Raw genomic sequence first — 16,672 nt, 5'->3', positions numbered from 1 at the left:
TTACAGGTTCAATAACAATTCCAACATCAACGGCAACCGCCCTGGGGCCGCGATTCAGTATCTTGCTCTACGTGCGGTCCTCGTAACATTGACATAATGGACACCTATCTACCTACTCGGTACCTCGTACAGATAGACGTTTTCAATTGCGCCTTCACCTCTGCAGATACACTCAATTATTTGGGCCCTACTGTATATCTTACGGGTTATCCGAGAAGGACTAAGCCAGATATGCCCAAGCGTAGCTTTTAATAATGGTCAATAGGCGTTAAGCGTCAGTCGACCGATTACGCTGATTTACATGACAATACGAATGCTGAAACTCTAAAAACGGCACGCAATTATCTCACTGACTAATCGGAGGAGAGAGTAGTTTAAAAACCCCAAGGCCTCGAGTTTACCAGCTTTCTATTAAATTATGCTCATCGCTGCCAAAGCTGCTAGGCAGAGATGTAGGAAATCATTTCGATGCTGCAGTCTGCAGCGAGATCACAGAGCCATTACAATGACTCTAAAATCGTTTCTCTTCCACTGCCGATAACAGTGAGTAAGATTCACTGGTCAGATATAGAGGCTGTCCATCAAGCCAGTCCCGCGGTATGTCATATCTCTTGGAGATGTCAAGGTAGCTGCCGGTTTTCCACATCTGCGTCGGCGGAAATCCGTCTTGTGTCCCTTCTGTAGAGTGCAGTAGCATCTGAGCTCGTGCGCAACCTCTCGGAGTCGGCGCTATGGGCAAGGCAGATGAAATTTCGAGGGGCGCGGTCGTTATCTAAATGCTAGATTCAGCTTCACAGCATGCACTTCGGTTGGAGAGGAAAAGGCTCACTACCAAACAGCTGTAGGTGCCAGTGAGCCCTCGCCCAACGACAACCACAGGATGGCGCACCACGTTCTGCGAAATGCCACGGTCGATGCAACCTTGCTTGTTGCGGACAGTGCATACGCGTCCCCACATGTCTCTGTCACTACAAGGTATTGTTGTCAAGTATTGTTCATGCATTACTTCGAATTCGTAGACATGAAAGAGGTCAGTACGTGTTCATGGAGGCGTAGGAGGGGAACCCTTGTCCTCAGGCAGACATTGAAGGGAAGGGACAGATTCAGATCGAATTAGGAAGGTCACCCGAAAACAGATCTCTTGCTGCCGTTACGGAGCCTACGCCCCACGCTCCCGGACGGGAATGCGGAGACACATCAGTACCGTATGGCAATGTAAGATGCAGCACGTGATCTGGGAGCGCCTCTGCTTATTGGCGGCAAGAACAGCCCTCACTTTTCTAGATACAGACTAGTGGCTAGACATAGCGGGTCTGATATGGTCACGAAATAATTTGTGTGTCTGCGGAACCCGAAGCCGCAGTTGAAAACGAATCTGCGAGTGTACCTTGGGCTCTGCATGTACTGAATGAAAAATGAGAAGAAAACTCAAATATTTTGAACACATTGCATTGCATTGCATAGCTCCTGTACGAGGTACGAGGTACGTACACATGTATATCCATGTATGTAGCTACTCCCTAGCCACTACCTAGCGATGCCCAAGTACAAAGTATATCGTCGACTCACTGGGAGGCCTCCCCCCAATGTAAGAATCAAAATCATCTACTCGAAGTGAAACTGAAAATAAAAAGGACAAAGGAAAAGCGGGAAAGAGAAAAGAAAGAGAAAAAAACCACACACAAAAGGACAAGGAGGAAGTGTGATCTTTTCCGTCGTAATGTTTCCCTCACTGGCCTTTACTGGCACTCTCTGGCAGGGTTGTCATGTGGTGTGTTTACACCGACCGGCGGTGTCACAGTCACCGTCACCGTCACCCTCGTCTTCCCTCGCACTTCGCATTACTCGTACGCGTGGAGCGTGTCACAATTCGTCCTTCGCCGGTTTCTGTTCGCTCTGATTTCCTGCGGAGTTCGTGTCCGCGCCCGGAATGTCTCTCACCACCACGGGCAACCCCTTGAGCGCGGGGTGCCCTGCGAATCCATCGACGAGCCGCAGTGCCGACGCCTCGCGGAGGAAAACCACACCCAGAAAAACCTCCGGCTCCCAGGGAACACCCGCTCGCTCGTGGATGGAAGGAAGATCGAAGACGTTGAACGCAACATCCGCAAACTGGTTCAGCACATCCTTGGGTCCGGCGAGCAAGTTCAGCGAAATTTTCGCGTGTGGTGTAACGTGGAAGGCGGGTGTGCCTAGGGCAGCAGCGCGTTGGTCTTCCTTTGCTATTGGGCTGAGTCTGGACGAAGTAGATGACAGGCCCAAAGCCGACAACATGCCAGATGAGATGTAGTTCTCGGTCAACGCCAGGTCAATGTCTGCGAGGAGAGTGACGGGCTCTTTGGCGTTGTTCTCCACAATTATTGGAAGCGTATCTTGATCCTGACCGGCGAGCTCGGCGGAATGAAACTGAAGCGTTGGTTCCTTGTTGGCAGCTTTGGGGCTCGATGCTGCGGTATCGGTAGGTTTGACAGCGTCGACAGCACCAGAGACAGCATCCGCAAAGATTGTCGTTATAGGAGAGTCGCTTTGATGGACGCCCGGTGAACAATTCCGACCTTCACAGCGACTTCCAGGATGCAGATGGGCTGGCAAATGATTCCATCTTTGACCCGTGGGCACAGCGCAGCCTCGACCAACGCAGCCTATCGGCCACCAATGCCTGAATCGCTCAAAACCTCTGCAGAAACCATCGGGACAGCCGGCAGAACAGCAAGATTCTGTGGCAACCGCAGGCGAAGCAGTCGCAGTGCGAGCTGCATCAGGAGGAGGAGTCGTGTCAAAGGGATAAATGCCATTGCATAATCCCAAGGCACAGGTTGGATTACAACAGCCTGAAGCCGACTTTGGATCAAATGTCCTGTCTTCGTCTCGGCTAAAGGAGCTGAAGATCGATTTCACGCTGGCTGTGATGGTAGGGTCGGGTTCTTGCGTCTTGGTAAGCCCAATATTCTTCTGTTTTTGCTCAATCGCAACGGTAGGCCATGACAGCAGCACAGCAAGGAGAGAAACAAACACTGGAGAAAGCATCTTGCTAACAGCTATGAGGTGGCAGAGTAAATGGTTTGGTCGATAGTGTTTGGATCAGGCCAAAGGTTCAAGGATCTGCGAGACATTTATACTTGGTGTGAACGCAATGACCCTTGATGTCAATGCATGGATGGAAATAGATTTCACCGCTTCAAAGGTTCCTGGTAGCGTAAACTGAACCAACAGGGACGTGATACAGTTTTGGCCGCCTTACGAAACTCCTCATGGGTTGTCCAGACAAGCACAAAGTGCTTAGTTTGGCGAGTTTTCGGTCAATACCGAACACACCGGGGCGCAATGTCAAACGGCAAAAGACACAGCCATGAAAAGGCTTAGTCGATGAAGCAACGGCGACAAGAGATCCCCGGCTCAGACGTCATTGGTTGATTGAGTATATCCTGGTGAACTTTATTTAGGATGGCCATGTGGTACGTCGACTTGTCTGGTTGATGCAGAGGAGCTGAACGCTTTCACATGCAAGTTCAAGACAACAGGGACATCCCCTGATGAGGCTGCTGACTTGCAGTGAACAGCGATAGTTTTGTGCCTTGCGGTGCCAGCTGAACATTAGGCAACAAAAAGCACTGAAAGCTCAACCATTGATTGTGAAATCTGATATCTCATTGGTTAATCCCCTGAATCGTCCAGGGCGCCTGAACAGGCCGGTAACGTTGATCCTCAACAGAAGCGCAAGACTGTTCAACCACTGGGGTAACGAAGGGGAAACCCCATGCCGTAGTTCACGCAGGCCAACGTTATCCACCGAAAGTTCCGCAACCCTGGCTCATCTATGTGCTGCGTACGCGTTGATTTAGGACTAGATCAGTTGTGGACGGCTCGCTTGCGTAGTGTTCTCAGAGGAATGGCAGAGTTCGATACGCGCTATAGGATGAGTTGCCTTTTGCTCGATACCTTGACAGCTGGGCTGTGCCCTCACCTATTGTTGGCTCTTTCTCCGATTGGTGTCATAGCATGACACCGAACTCGAAGCCCTGTTGTGCGCTCCCATCGACAAGAATGCGCCTCGTCTCTTGCTTGAGAAGCTGATTCACGTCCTCCCTCGAAGTGGTTCCGCCGGTTGATGCTTCCATTCGCTTGTCTCCAAAGGCAGCCTGAGACAACCCAAGCAAGCTCAGTTTCGCTGCGATACTGCGAACGTTACCGCGGGATGCCCAGTATGCTTGGAAGGCCAGTATCAGCCCAAGCAAGGGATAGCAGAAACTCCATGCCACCAGTATCGCTAGTGGTGGAATGGGCACTTTGGAAAGCAGCATATGTTCACGCTGTTGTTGGCCAAGGGCAAGACGGCCTGTAGTGTATCCGCCAATGTTTGCTAGGACCTTTGTAGAGTATAGACTTCCAAATTTCCGGAGAAAAGACTCAGTCGTGTCTCCAGCCAATGCAGACTGCGTGAGGAAATCTTGTAGAGCAGGATCACCACCACTGATAGTCGCGTACAGTAGGTTTCCGTGGAAAATTTCCAGGATGCTGCCATTGCCGGTCGGCACCGCATGGATATTCTGCAGAGCTCCGTCAACCCAGGTATACGAGATATCGTATGACGCCACGGCACAATTGAGAATGAAATCCAGGACGCCATCAGAGATAAAAGTGGCGTCTGTGTTGTTTGCCATCATTTCATTGCCAGACACAAATTGTCCACTTGTAGTTGAAATTCGCGCGGCGATGCCGATATAGAACGGATTCACCAGGTCAGAGTTGGGATATGGCGAAATGCTCAAGTCGAAGGCGCCCGAGTCATTGTAGCCAACAGTGTTGTAGACGTTTCTCATTCCTGAATCGTTGAAAAACGAGTACATTAGGTTGGCAGCCCCTTTGTACATCAAGAATGAACGATACGGATCCGGAGGGCGTAGATTATTGAGGTTTGTGCTCACGATTGGTGGCATCCCGATAGTACCGTGAAACATATCGGTGCAGCTGAAGTTGGTGTAGTAATCATCCCAAAGTACCATGCCGCAGCTGGATGGGTTGACAAAGCGACAGGTTGTCGATATCCCAATAGTCGATGCTTCGTAATCAGTATTGGGAACCGTCGTCTGTTGCTGGGGAATGAGGTATGCTAGCTCGGCCCCTGGGATGTCATCCGTCGCCGTGATTCGAATCTCTGAAAGTTGCGAAGTGTTGTGGAAGAGCCGATTCGTTTCTGTAGCTTCAAAGTTTGCATTCGGGTCGACTACTCCGGAGTCAGTCGTGTCGGAACAAGGCAGTCCCACAAAAGTTCGGTTGAAGGTCAAGCAGAACTCAGAGAGACCGCGACCAAATTCCTGGGTTGGTTCTGGCGGGATCAAGATCTGATCAACCTCAACAGTCGACGTTGTGTAATGCAGGACGGTATCCGCTATGAACACCCCGACAGCCAACAGCAAACTCAGGAGCATCATCGAGGCGGCACAGTGTAAAACCGGGGGGATGCTGGGTCTTCGCCGGCGGACAAGGTACCAGAGATACGACCGAAATTGCTGTGCAGACGCGACCAAGATGCCGATAAGCAAACTCATTTGAAATGGTGTTGGTAGGTCCAGATATTTTGCTTCTCTGGAGGCATCGCGCAATTTCCGAGACACGGTAAGCGCAAACACTGACAAGATGAACGAACCCAGCAGAGGTGCCAGCGTAGACAGAAAACTGGCTACGAAAACCAATCGAGCTAGAGAAGTCAGTGTTGGACAACAGCGTTGTCAATGCCCGCGAACTCACTTGCAGAAAAGTTGACCAGAACAAATCCAGGCTCATGTAGTGTCGCTTCCGTAGGCTTGAATAGATTTGGGACAGGAACGACTCGGTACATATAAACCAGAGCAAGCAAAGTACCGGCTAAAAGAGCGATAGGGATGCAAATGACTGCTGCGGGGAGTAAAATTGTTTGGACGAGGTTTTCATTTGGTAGTAACTCTGGATCGAAGCGACACTCTTCTTCGGGTGTGTCATATTGTCGTCGTATGAAGGACTGTCTGATATCGTTCTGCTCAAGAGGTATCTCGTTTTGAAAGTCTAGAGACTGACTCCGAGTCCTCTCCCCGGTTATCTCCTCTTGTGAAGGGATATGTAAGCTGTGTCTATTCGTGAGAAAGGTAGCGACTCGCTCCGAGAAGGAAACGAGATTCTTGGGACGTCTATTATCGCTCTCCATGGTTTACCATTTCAAGGCGAACAAGACAATACAAAATGAGGGATGTGACCGAGACGGATGACATATGAAGTCGAGCACGAAAACAGATATCTTACCTGGTTCACAGTCAAATTTAGCTGATCTATACCTTTGAAGTCACTCTTCATCTGGAGTGCAAAAGCATATCTTGATGGCGCAAGGCAAGGTGCAGCCGATAACGTGGCGCTGAACGTCAGCCTCACACGGGCTGAAGGGCACGGAGTATCTTCACTGGTTGGACTTGGGACGCCCTGTGTATAGCTGTGGAACATTGATATTGAGCCAGTGGCTCTCAGCTGCGATGGCACGATGGGTCAGGCAGAAGAGCCACAACCTGCATATACGACCCGCTGCTCCAATGACGAACGAGTGATGAGCAGAACTTTTGGATCGTGATACTGTTTAACCCCCCAGCTCCAGGGTCTTTTGGTGGCCCTATCTTTCTGCACGAGCCAGTTGGAGGATTGGCATCTTTTCCAGCGTCAAATCCACCAGCATGAACAAGGGTTGACGTGAGGGGCTGTTGCCGACCGGAGAAAGCGACAGTGCTGACTGGCTTCCTGGTCTCCTGGCCTCCTGGCCTCGGGCTTGCTTTTGCCATCTCGTCAACCCGAGTACGCGGAGGGAAATTCTGGGTTGGCAACAGTAGTGCAGCAGAGGATGAGTCGAAACCGAGTTCGGACGCTTCGTGCAGTTTGAAGTTGGGAGGAGAAATAGTGAGACGCAGACAGTCAAGTTCCGGAGCAGAGCACGTGACGGGCACCTAACGAGACGCAGGCGCCATTCAAGACGCGCAGCTTCAGCGTCCAAACCACCCAAGCAGCATCACCTCAGTCTCTCAATCATCATCCCTCTTCTGCCTTACTCCAGCTCCCCGTTTCTTTCTTTCTCGCTTCTGTACCAACACACACTTCTTCGTCTCTTTGTATTTTGTGAGAACTTCTTTCCAACTTGGACCCCAGAGCAATCAAACACTTTCCACCCTCTGTAACCATGGACACACTCGTTGCCCAATACACTCAGTCTCCCTTCACCAACGAAGGCTTCACATCAGAAGACCATAATGACTATTGCGAAACGCTACCTCCTCTTTCCCTTAAATTCGCCCTGCCGCCCGTACCACGTCCTTCTGCCTTTCTGCGCGCAGCGACCGATGATTACTTGAATCCGAATTGCCCGATCAAGATTGCCCACGGCACCACCACCTTAGCTTTCCGATTCAAAGGAGGAATCATCGTCGCAACGGACTCAAGAGCCACCGCCGGAAACTGGATTGCTTCGCAAACAGTCAAGAAGGTCATTGAGATTAATCCGATGTTGCTGGGTACTATGGCCGGTGGAGCTGCGGTAGGTTGACTTCTGCATTTGTCTTGGGACGTCTATTAACACCATTAGGACTGCCAATACTGGCTTGCTTACCTCGGTGTCCAATGTCGCTTACACGAACTTCACCATAAGCGCCGCATCTCCGTCGCCGCAGCCTCCAAGATTCTAGCAAACCTAGTGTATTCTTACAAAGGAATGGGATTGTCTATGGGAACTATGATTACGGGAGTGACACCACAAGAGGGGCCTGCGCTCTACTATATTGACTCGGATGGCACGCGGTTGTCGGGCAATCTCTTCTGTGTTGGATCAGGTCAAACTTTCGCTTATGGTGTTCTGGATGCTCTCTACAAATACGACCTGGAAGATGATGAGGCTTTGGAGCTGGGCAGAAGGAGTATTTTGGCGGCTACCCACCGAGATGCCTATTCAGGTGGTTACATCAACCTGTACCACGTCAAGGAGGATGGTTGGGTCAAGCATGGTTTCTCCGACACGAACCCTATTTTCTGGGAGACTAAACTGCAGAAGGGCGAGTTTTCCAACGTCACCAGCGAGTTGATCTGAGGAGATGTTGTGAAGTGAAAGGAGGATCTTGCACGTTAGATGCCGGGCGTTGGACAGGGGCAGAAGGGACTGTATCAACATGCTGAATCAGTGTGTACTAGAAGGCTTTCCAAAGGCTTTTTGCCCAGTGTATTTTAAATGCTGGGAGCCAGAACGAGGCGATTATGCAACGCTGAATACCTCCAGTCGGCTTGTCGCTAGTATCGTCAACCTGGATTTTTCCGTGTGGCTTTCACGCGAAAGCTCGTGTCCCTAACCGCACTGACACTGTGAGGCCGAAACTGCGGAAGCTGATGGCGACGTGTAGAGGGCCCAAGGCGACTTGTTATGCTCTAATTATTAAGTGATAGAACTCTTAGAGAGCCCGTCTCTTCTGCCGTGTTTAATGGTTACCCATCTAGTGGCCTTCGTGCCTACTCCTTGCCCATGGCCTTAAGCACGATGTTTAAGCGGCGCTGTTCGTCCGTGTTCAACAACCACTGCAATTCCTCCCTGTGTGCCTTGTCCAGCCCCTCGGCCATTCGCTCCGCTGTCATAAAGTCGTGGTCCGCATAGTCAAACCCCGGAACCACCGTCTCGCTAATTAACAGGCCTTGCTCACTTTCGTCACCTCCCTCTTTGTCGGGGAGCAGAAAACTCGCCTTGAACTTGCCACCCTCGACGATCCACTGGACTCTTTCTCCCTTTTCAATGTCCTTCCCAACTACGAAGGTCTCGATGGGGACTTCCTGCCCACTGGCAGAATCCCTCTGGTCAAAATGTAAAATGACATAGCGTCCTCGGCCCCAGTGTAGGGTGTGTACTGTCCGACCCCTGTTACGATGGAACCGGCCCACGGGGCTCTTCGGGCTCAAGAAATAGTAGATGGTCGTCGATGCGTGCCTCGTCTCAGATGTGTCCTTGGAAGTGGCGTTTGTCAACTGTGGAAGGTTCTTGAATGGGTTGGGCACAAGGAGCGGGTCGCGGTCTGTTTCGCAGAAGTAGCCACCCTCAATGTGGGATTGGAGCTGAAGAGTGGTGATGGTGCGTGACATAGACTGAGGTTCGGTGGCTGGTGGTGACGAAAGGAGGGTGCGGGCATAGCGTGTATCGTCCGCTAGAGTTATGGACATTGTTTTCTTGGCCCTTTGAGAATTCCCGGCTAGGATACGAAATGGTCGATGGGATAATTCGGAATTTGTTGCACTCGCGAGAGCCGGTGTGGATGTTCGACGCCCTTTTTGATATCCCTCTAGTTCTCACAAAAGAACCAATACCTGATCAAGTTGTGCCTGTAATATTTCGAAAAGGACCCTCGATCGGTTTGCGGAGGAATTGAGGATATAGTATGTGTCGTAATAGACAGACAATTGAGTGAATCTTATGCTTATGCAAGCCCAGTCGCCGGATTTGGTGGGATGTCTTGGTGCCGTGCATATAAAGCTTGGATGGCCTGAGTGGTCAGATCCACCCCGATACATGTGGGTGATCCGATTGGGATTCAAAGGAGTGGGACCATCAATGCTGCCAGACATCCAAACTAGCCCCCAGCAACGTGTGTTTTGTAGCATTCTACCTCGCTCGTATGTCAACTCCCCGGCATGGCTGAGCGTCTCCATATCACTACCGCCGCTGCAGCAGCGCATACCACTACCCCCAGAGCTAGCCCATACCTCATCAACTGCCCATCATCATCTTCTTGTAGTGGCCGTGGGTATGCCGTCACTGGCTCCAAACCAGCTTCAGAAATGACCACGAACAGCTCTTGAATTGAAGGCCAAGTAACACTGGTAGATATGGGAGGTCCCTGTGGCATGCGCTGGACTTGAGCAACATACTCATCTGGCTGGTTTTCGGATCTTTGGGTGGTTCGGTCGAGGTCGGCTTTCAGAGCGACGTACACTGACGGCAGATCTTCCAGGTGGGGGTACGTCTTCCGGATGTTTGGAATGTATGCAAACGAGTCTGGATCGGACGAGTCGTAGGCGTACACAATTACGTCGCACTGGTCCAGAAGTTTGCTCTTGTTCTCCAGAACCGCTGCCTCGGATTCTCCCAATTCCTTCAGTATGAGGTAACATTGCCTTCCACCAGGCAGTTCCACGGTGTTGACGGCCACGCGAGGCTGAATAGTGGGATGATAGAGGTTGTTGAATGGCTGGGCCAAGAATGCGTCCAGCAAAGCAGACTTACCAGACTGAGGGGCACCCAGAACGTGAGCGAGAAGGACATTCCGGCCTACTCGACCTGGTTTCCGCCTTCGCTTGCGGGGTTTCGTCAACTTTAAAGCAGCCGTTGTGCTCGTATTAGAACGATCTGTTGATTCGAAGCCCAGATATGCGAGGTATTCCAATGTGGTCTTTGGAGAGGTAAATGTGGTCATGGACCACTGTGCAAGCCAGCCTTGTAGAGTGACATGGCCAGCATCATTCCTCATTGTGCATGAAGGGAAGTTGTTGTCGACCCATATTTGTGGAATCCCAGGCGTTGGAGCAAACAAAGAGGCCAGCTCTTCATCTCTCAGACCACCATCATTGTCTCGATCGGAAGTCAGGAAGAGATCGACCAAGAAGCGATAACCAGCCGGAGACAGTTCGGCAGAAGCATATTCAGGCACTTCGAACTTGGGATGCAAAAATGACTCTTCTAGAGACAGGCTATCAGTGTACTGAAACGTCCGCAGTATGACCCAGATGGTCTCATGACGTCCTTTTTCAGCGTAGAGTTTGTTGAGGAGAAGGAAACCCTGAGAGGTGATGCCTCTCGTGGAAGCGGCTCCTGGAATATGGTTGTCGATGGTTTCTTTGATATGCTGCAGATCCTCAGAGCTCAACCCCTTGTCAAAGCATTTGACCTGAAAATCTTCCATCTCTTTATCGTTCAGAAGCCCATCCTTGTCCTTGTCGCAGAGGTAGAATATGCGAAGCAACGCAGCTACGGCGGCAGGTTTGAGGACCGATTCTTTTGCATCAAACAGAGGAGCGATCGGATGGGTGACAGCTTTCTGGCAGAGAAAGAATGCTTCATTGACATTGAAGTGATCACGGGCGCTAGTTCGTATACATGAATCAATCTCTTTAAACTCTGACATGACCGGCAACATTTCCTCCTCGACTATCTGAGCGGAAGTAGACGTCGTGATCAGGTCGGACTTATTTGCGCACAGGATAACAGGTAGATTGACGCCCAACGAACGAAAATAGGGCAGCCAGAACAGAGCGACCCTCTCATAGCTGTAGTGGTCTGAATAGACGAGAAGGATGACATTGGACTTTCTCAGCTCCTTGGCTAGGGTTGCACGATCTTGAGGGAGAGCAGAGGTGTCGACAATTACCGTGGTAACATTTTCGGGAGTCCCCAGGGTTGGTGGGATTGTGATTTGAGGCAGGACGGCTTGAATCCTGGTGCTCACAAAGGTGTCTTTCACGAGAGAGGTGATGAGGCTGGACTTACCACAGCCCTCGTCGCCGCAGACGCATATTCTGACGGTGGCCATCTCTCTCTTACATGCAGAGAGGTAGAGGGTGGTTTCAAAGGTCCATTGTTTTGCGCCCGTCACGGCAGATTCGGCCTCGGGCAGTGGAGAACCGTTGAATGCGGAGACGCGTACTTTTAGGATTCAGATCGGCGGAAACGTGGACAGAGCGATACGGACGAGAGACTCGAGGACGTAGGAGGCGTGTAAGGCGGGCAAATAATTCAGGAATCCCCTTGGACGAGAAACTTCCAGCCTGCGCCTCAGAAGCGACGGAATCGACCCTGCGAAATGCCAAGCCGATGACGGAACAAGCTGCAGCGTGGCAGGCAACTGACCACCAACCTGACAGCCGACGCTAAAACGTCCCGCCTTTTCCAAAGGAACCTTCGCTCGCTTCCTTGCCTCCACGGTTCTACCATCCATGACTTTTTCTCGCAGGAAAGTCCGCAGTTGATCTCCTTGACTTTCCAAGCTGCTGCCTGTGTATATTACTCCTGACTCTCCCTACGAGCCTCCTAACAAACAACCTGCCTGCGTTTCATTGAGCCGACCTCGGACTCGAGCCTTAGGAGCCCACTTCAGCTCACCACCCCCCACACCGAGGTTCTTGTCTGTTCAGCCCGTCCAGTTCCGACTTGCGTGTTCGCCATCTTTGCACTCCAATCCAACCATCTTGATTATACATCGGCTCACGGTCACGATCTGGACCTGAGCACACGACCAGTCAGACGAGAAGGCAAACTTCCACCACAGGGTCCTCCAACATGCCGTTTGGGATCAATAACCCGCTACCCTCGTCGATGAGGAGTAAGTGAAAGCTGCCTACTTTCGGGTCCCCATATTTACACAGTTTCCAGGCGAGTGCAAGAAGGCCGGCAAAATCCTCGCATCTTTTGTCGACCCCAGACAGAGCTTTGGACCTGATAAAGTCATCCCACCCTCCATCCTCGCAAGCGCAAAGGTCAGGCTTCTTTGAACTACTCTTGGTCTCGGCTGACGGATCTTAGGGCCTTGCAGTTTTGACCGTTTTCAAAGCTGGCTTCCTAGGTTCTGGTCGACTTGGGTCCGGCGTGGTCGTCGCACGACTAGCCGATGGCTCTTGGTCTGCACCTTCGGCTATCGCAACTGCTGGTGGCGGCTTCGGTGGTCAGATTGGCTTCGAATTGACCGATTTCGTCTTCATCCTCAACGACTACAACGCCGTCCGAGCCTTCTCACAAGCGGCCTCCGTGACTCTCGGTGGGAACGTCTCCATTGCTGCGGGGCCCGTTGGACGAAACGCCGAAGCGGCGGGGGCTGCGAGCTTGAAGGGTGTGGCAGGAGTGTTCTCCTACAGCAAGACAAAAGGCTTGTTCGCAGGTGTCAGTCTGGAGGGCAGTGTCCTGATTGAGAGAAGAGACGCCAATGAAAAACTCTACAATGGCCGCGTCACGGCTAAACAACTCCTCGAGGGTGCTGTCAGGCCACCCCCTGCCGCAGATCCCTTGATGAGAGTTCTCAACACCCGTGTCTTCGCGGGTTCTGGCTACAACGATAACAGCATGTACAATGACATGCCTATTTATGACGACCAGCATGATGATGTTGTCTGGGAGGGCAGAACTGGCGATGCCTACGGGGCGAATGTGCGCAACAACCGTTCTTCCACAGTCGGTTCAGCAGACGACAACTACGTTTACCGCGACAACCCTAACCCCCGACGAGCCAATACCTGGGCTGATGATGTTTACGACCGAGCACCTGCTGGCCGGAACAATGGCACGCCCGACGCTTTCTCCAGCCGCAGTCGGTCGAGCACGTTGCAGAATGATTACAGTTACTCCGACAACAAGCCTACCAGACCTACAGCCCCGAAACCAGTCTTCAGGCAGCGAACTGGGTCGCTACGACCTGACCAAGCCATTGCTCTATTTACCTTTGATGCAGACCAAGAGGGCGACTTGGGCTTCAAGAAAGGGGACATCATCACCATCACAAAGAGAACAGAAAACAAGACCGATTGGTGGACAGGTCGGACCGAAGATGGACGGACAGGAATCTTCCCTTCTAATTACGTCGAAACGGCTTCATGAGCCGGTCAAACTTGCGATCGGACTTTGAACTGGGTGGTTGGCGACAAAATGGCATTTATACCCTCTTGCTTTTGCTGTTTGGTCCATTTTAGCGGCGGAGTTTGCACCAAACTTTCCTTCAGCATCTCTCGGACTAGGGGTAGGAGTATCTGAACAGGGGGTTGGCGCACTTGATCTTGTGGTAGACGAACAAAATGAAGACACGATACACTCTCAAACAGTCCATTTTCCGGTGCCTCTCGACCTTGGCTTGCTGACCGTTTGCTTGCAGATTGCGTCGGTGGCTGTTGACCCGAATTGGCCGCTGCCAATGCTGATCCCCTGCAGATCTTCCTCCACATGGTTTCCACTTCTCCTCGTTTTCCCTCCGCAATTATCAACCATATGCCGTCGACATGCCATCACACCCCTACCGTGTTGACTTAGCTCTCAACGTCATGAAGTCGAATCCAATCGTTTCCAACAGGCATGACTGCAGGGTTGCAGAAATGCAACCTCAGGTCTGGGGTGCTATGCTATGGGCTCGGCGGTCCCTGGGACACGGTCGAGCTCTTGAGTACCACGATATATAGTCTCTGGATCAGGTAGGAATTCATTGATCATTTGCTTCGTCTATGTTCTCCTCTCGCCATCGAGACTATTGATCGCCAGATACCCCTCCCAAAATCTCCTCGTAATTCTTTCCACAACGAGGCGACGCAATGGCTAGGAGGAAATCGGGATTTTTCAAACACACCACCCTGAAGGTGCGAGATGACTCTGTCACTAGGGCATCGGAACTCTCAGTTCGACAATCCATATTGCCTATCATCCTTGTCACGACTCTTTACTTTCTCTGGGTATGACAACGATCCCCTCCACATATCGAGTATCCTGCAAGGCCACTGACCACGAAGTATCACAGGGTTTCGCCTATGGCCTTCTCGACACCTTGAACAAACACTTTCAAGGCGTGCTGGGCATCTCCCGTGCCCGCTCGTCAGGTCTCCAAGCAGCCTATTTCGGCGCGTATCCATTGGCCTCTTTGGGCTATGCGAACTGGATCCTCCGCCACTTCAGCTACAAAGCGGTGTTCATGTTTGGCCTGACCCTGTATGGCATCGGGGGACTCCTCATGTGGCCAGCTGGTCTCAAGAGATCGTTTGGAGGATTCTGTGGCGCGACCTTCATTATCGGATCAGGCCTGGGCAGCCTCGAAACCGCCGCGAACCCATTCATCGCAGTGTGCGGACCGCCCAAATACTCGGAACTGCGCATCAATCTGGCACAGTCGTTCAACGCTGTGGGAACGGTGGTCGGGCCGGTGCTGGGGAGCTACGCCTTCTTCAAAAACACAGGCGATGACCTGCAGAGTTTGAGGAACGTACAATGGGTGTATCTCGCCATTGCCATATTTGTCTTTATCCTCGCATTCGTGTTTTACATCTCGCCCATCCCAGAGGTTACAGACGCGGACATGGAACACCAGGTTGCCATTACTCATGACGGATTGGAGGAGAGGAACAAGAGACCATTTTGGAAACAATATGTGCGTTTGTTGGTTCCGATTTCCTGTTGATCTTACGCTTTGCTCGGTCCGGGCTAACGACCGTCTTTACCTTGCGCCAACATAGACCGTCTTCCATGCGGCATTCTCTCAATTCTGCTACGTTGGGTCACAAGTTGCTTTGGCAGGGTATGTCAACCACGAACAAAACCGCAAGATGCTCACTCCCCAACCACAACACCACCCCTTCCCTCTCAAATCCCAGCTCGTTAACTGAAGCTCTCGCTTCCAACAGATATGCCATAAACTACTTCACCGAGATCGCACCGGTGTCGAACGCGACGGGTGCAGCTCTGCTCGCCGGCGCGCAGGGGTGTTTCGCCGTGGGCCGGTTCTCGGGCTCGCTGTTCATGCGCTTCATCCGCCCGCGCTGGATCTTCCTCTTCTACCTGACGGCGGTGATCGCGTTCTGCTCGGCGGCCATCACGGAGCGGCGAAACACGGGCATCGCCATGTTCATGCTGACCCTGTTCTTCGAGTCGGTGTGTTTCCCGACCATCGTGGCGTTGGGAATTCGAGGGCAGGGCAGACATACCAAGCGAGCAGCAGGTTGGATTGTTGGTAAGATAACACCACGCTCATCAATTCCCCCTGGGTCTTCGATGCCATGCTCATCATCAACCCCCCACATGAGACCTGAACCCCTTCCTTTTTTTTTTCTCTTTCTATTTCCTCTTCCTTCTGCTTGGTTATATGACTAACCACCTCTCTTTTTCTTTCCCAACCGAACAGGCGGCGTCTGCGGCGGCGCGGCTGTCCCGCCCCTCCTCGGCGCCACCGCCGACTGGCACAACAGCACGCCCTTCGCCCTCGTCGTGCCCGTGTGCTTCTTCATCGCGAGCTGGACCTACGCCCTCTGCGTCAACTTTGTGCCCTACTACCGCATCCCCGCCGACGCGATCGGCGAGTCTGACATCGGGTTGGACCAGAGGGGCGAGGGCCGCGCGAGTGGGGCCGACGTGGACGTGCATGTGCACGGCGCTGGTTACGGCGACGGAGTCAGAGACGGAGACGTCGAAAAGGTTGGCGCAGTGCAGATTGAGCGTGGCGGGAAAGAGGATGTGGTGGATACCTAGGTATTGTCATTCATATAGAGAGAGAGAGAGAGAGAGAGTGGACGAAAAGGCCGCAAGATGCGTGCGTGAGTGCGTGCGTGGGTGCGTGCGTGGGAAGCAAGAAATGAATGAATATGGCGACGGCAAGGAAACCTTTACTACCTAGGTAAATGTAAGGCTAAGGCTAAAGGGTCATGACGGTGCTCATTATATGCTAGGTAAAGATAGCTGGCATTCGAATAGTTCGAGGACTTCAGGAGTTCAATGGACAGATACGATATGATTGATCTTTCTATCTATAGGGGATATCATGATGGAGAGGAGACAAGTCGGCACAAGCAGAGTGCCCATTTCGGTCCGGGAGGTACATGATGTGGGCTAAGGTCCGGCCAGGATGGATGTTATGTTGCATTGAGGGACATGACTCTGTCTATCCCAAACACGTCGTCT

At 51.9% G+C, this 16,672-nt stretch overlaps 7 protein-coding genes across 7 annotated transcripts; 3 read left to right on the top strand and 4 right to left on the bottom strand.

Annotated features, from left to right (window-relative positions):
* Window positions 1–1,863: 1,863 nt before the first annotated feature.
* Window positions 1,864–3,027, bottom strand: Z517_06915 (uncharacterized protein; the record flags this gene model as incomplete). The annotated part of the gene is made up of 1 exon (XM_013428654.1): window positions 1,864–3,027. One exon carries the CDS (start codon window positions 3,025–3,027, stop codon window positions 1,864–1,866), a length of 1,164 nt encoding a protein of 387 aa, XP_013284108.1.
* A 965-nt stretch (window positions 3,028–3,992) lies between these two features.
* On the bottom strand, window positions 3,993–6,181 carry Z517_06914 (uncharacterized protein; the record flags this gene model as incomplete). The annotated part of the gene is made up of 2 exons (XM_013428653.1): window positions 3,993–5,698; window positions 5,749–6,181. The coding sequence occupies 2 exons, from the start codon at window positions 6,179–6,181 to the stop codon at window positions 3,993–3,995; spliced, it is 2,139 nt and encodes a 712-aa protein (XP_013284107.1).
* A 1,011-nt stretch (window positions 6,182–7,192) lies between these two features.
* Z517_06913 (uncharacterized protein) lies at window positions 7,193–8,092 on the top strand (the record flags this gene model as incomplete). Its single annotated transcript, XM_013428652.1, has 2 exons — window positions 7,193–7,546; window positions 7,595–8,092. The coding sequence occupies 2 exons, from the start codon at window positions 7,193–7,195 to the stop codon at window positions 8,090–8,092; spliced, it is 852 nt and encodes a 283-aa protein (XP_013284106.1).
* Window positions 8,093–8,505: 413 nt separating this feature from the next.
* On the bottom strand, window positions 8,506–9,204 carry Z517_06912 (uncharacterized protein; the record flags this gene model as incomplete). The annotated part of the gene is made up of 1 exon (XM_013428651.1): window positions 8,506–9,204. One exon carries the CDS (start codon window positions 9,202–9,204, stop codon window positions 8,506–8,508), a length of 699 nt encoding a protein of 232 aa, XP_013284105.1.
* Window positions 9,205–9,659: 455 nt separating this feature from the next.
* Window positions 9,660–11,567, bottom strand: Z517_06911 (mitochondrial Rho GTPase 1; the record flags this gene model as incomplete). The annotated part of the gene is made up of 1 exon (XM_013428650.1): window positions 9,660–11,567. The coding sequence occupies one exon, from the start codon at window positions 11,565–11,567 to the stop codon at window positions 9,660–9,662; it is 1,908 nt and encodes a 635-aa protein (XP_013284104.1).
* Window positions 11,568–12,313: 746 nt separating this feature from the next.
* On the top strand, window positions 12,314–13,621 carry Z517_06910 (uncharacterized protein; the record flags this gene model as incomplete). The annotated part of the gene is made up of 3 exons (XM_013428649.1): window positions 12,314–12,356; window positions 12,407–12,510; window positions 12,557–13,621. The coding sequence occupies 3 exons, from the start codon at window positions 12,314–12,316 to the stop codon at window positions 13,619–13,621; spliced, it is 1,212 nt and encodes a 403-aa protein (XP_013284103.1).
* Window positions 13,622–14,322: 701 nt separating this feature from the next.
* Window positions 14,323–16,243, top strand: Z517_06909 (uncharacterized protein; the record flags this gene model as incomplete). Its single annotated transcript, XM_013428648.1, has 5 exons — window positions 14,323–14,460; window positions 14,526–15,149; window positions 15,235–15,296; window positions 15,403–15,728; window positions 15,900–16,243. The coding sequence occupies 5 exons, from the start codon at window positions 14,323–14,325 to the stop codon at window positions 16,241–16,243; spliced, it is 1,494 nt and encodes a 497-aa protein (XP_013284102.1).
* Window positions 16,244–16,672: the final 429 nt, after the last annotated feature.

This window comes from Fonsecaea pedrosoi (genome assembly GCF_000835455.1).
Source record: "Fonsecaea pedrosoi CBS 271.37 unplaced genomic scaffold supercont1.4, whole genome shotgun sequence".
NCBI classification, from domain to species: Eukaryota; Fungi; Ascomycota; class Eurotiomycetes; order Chaetothyriales; family Herpotrichiellaceae; genus Fonsecaea; species Fonsecaea pedrosoi.
The sequence above is the reverse complement of the archived record's forward strand: the minus strand, read 5'-3'. Positions and strand labels throughout refer to the sequence as shown.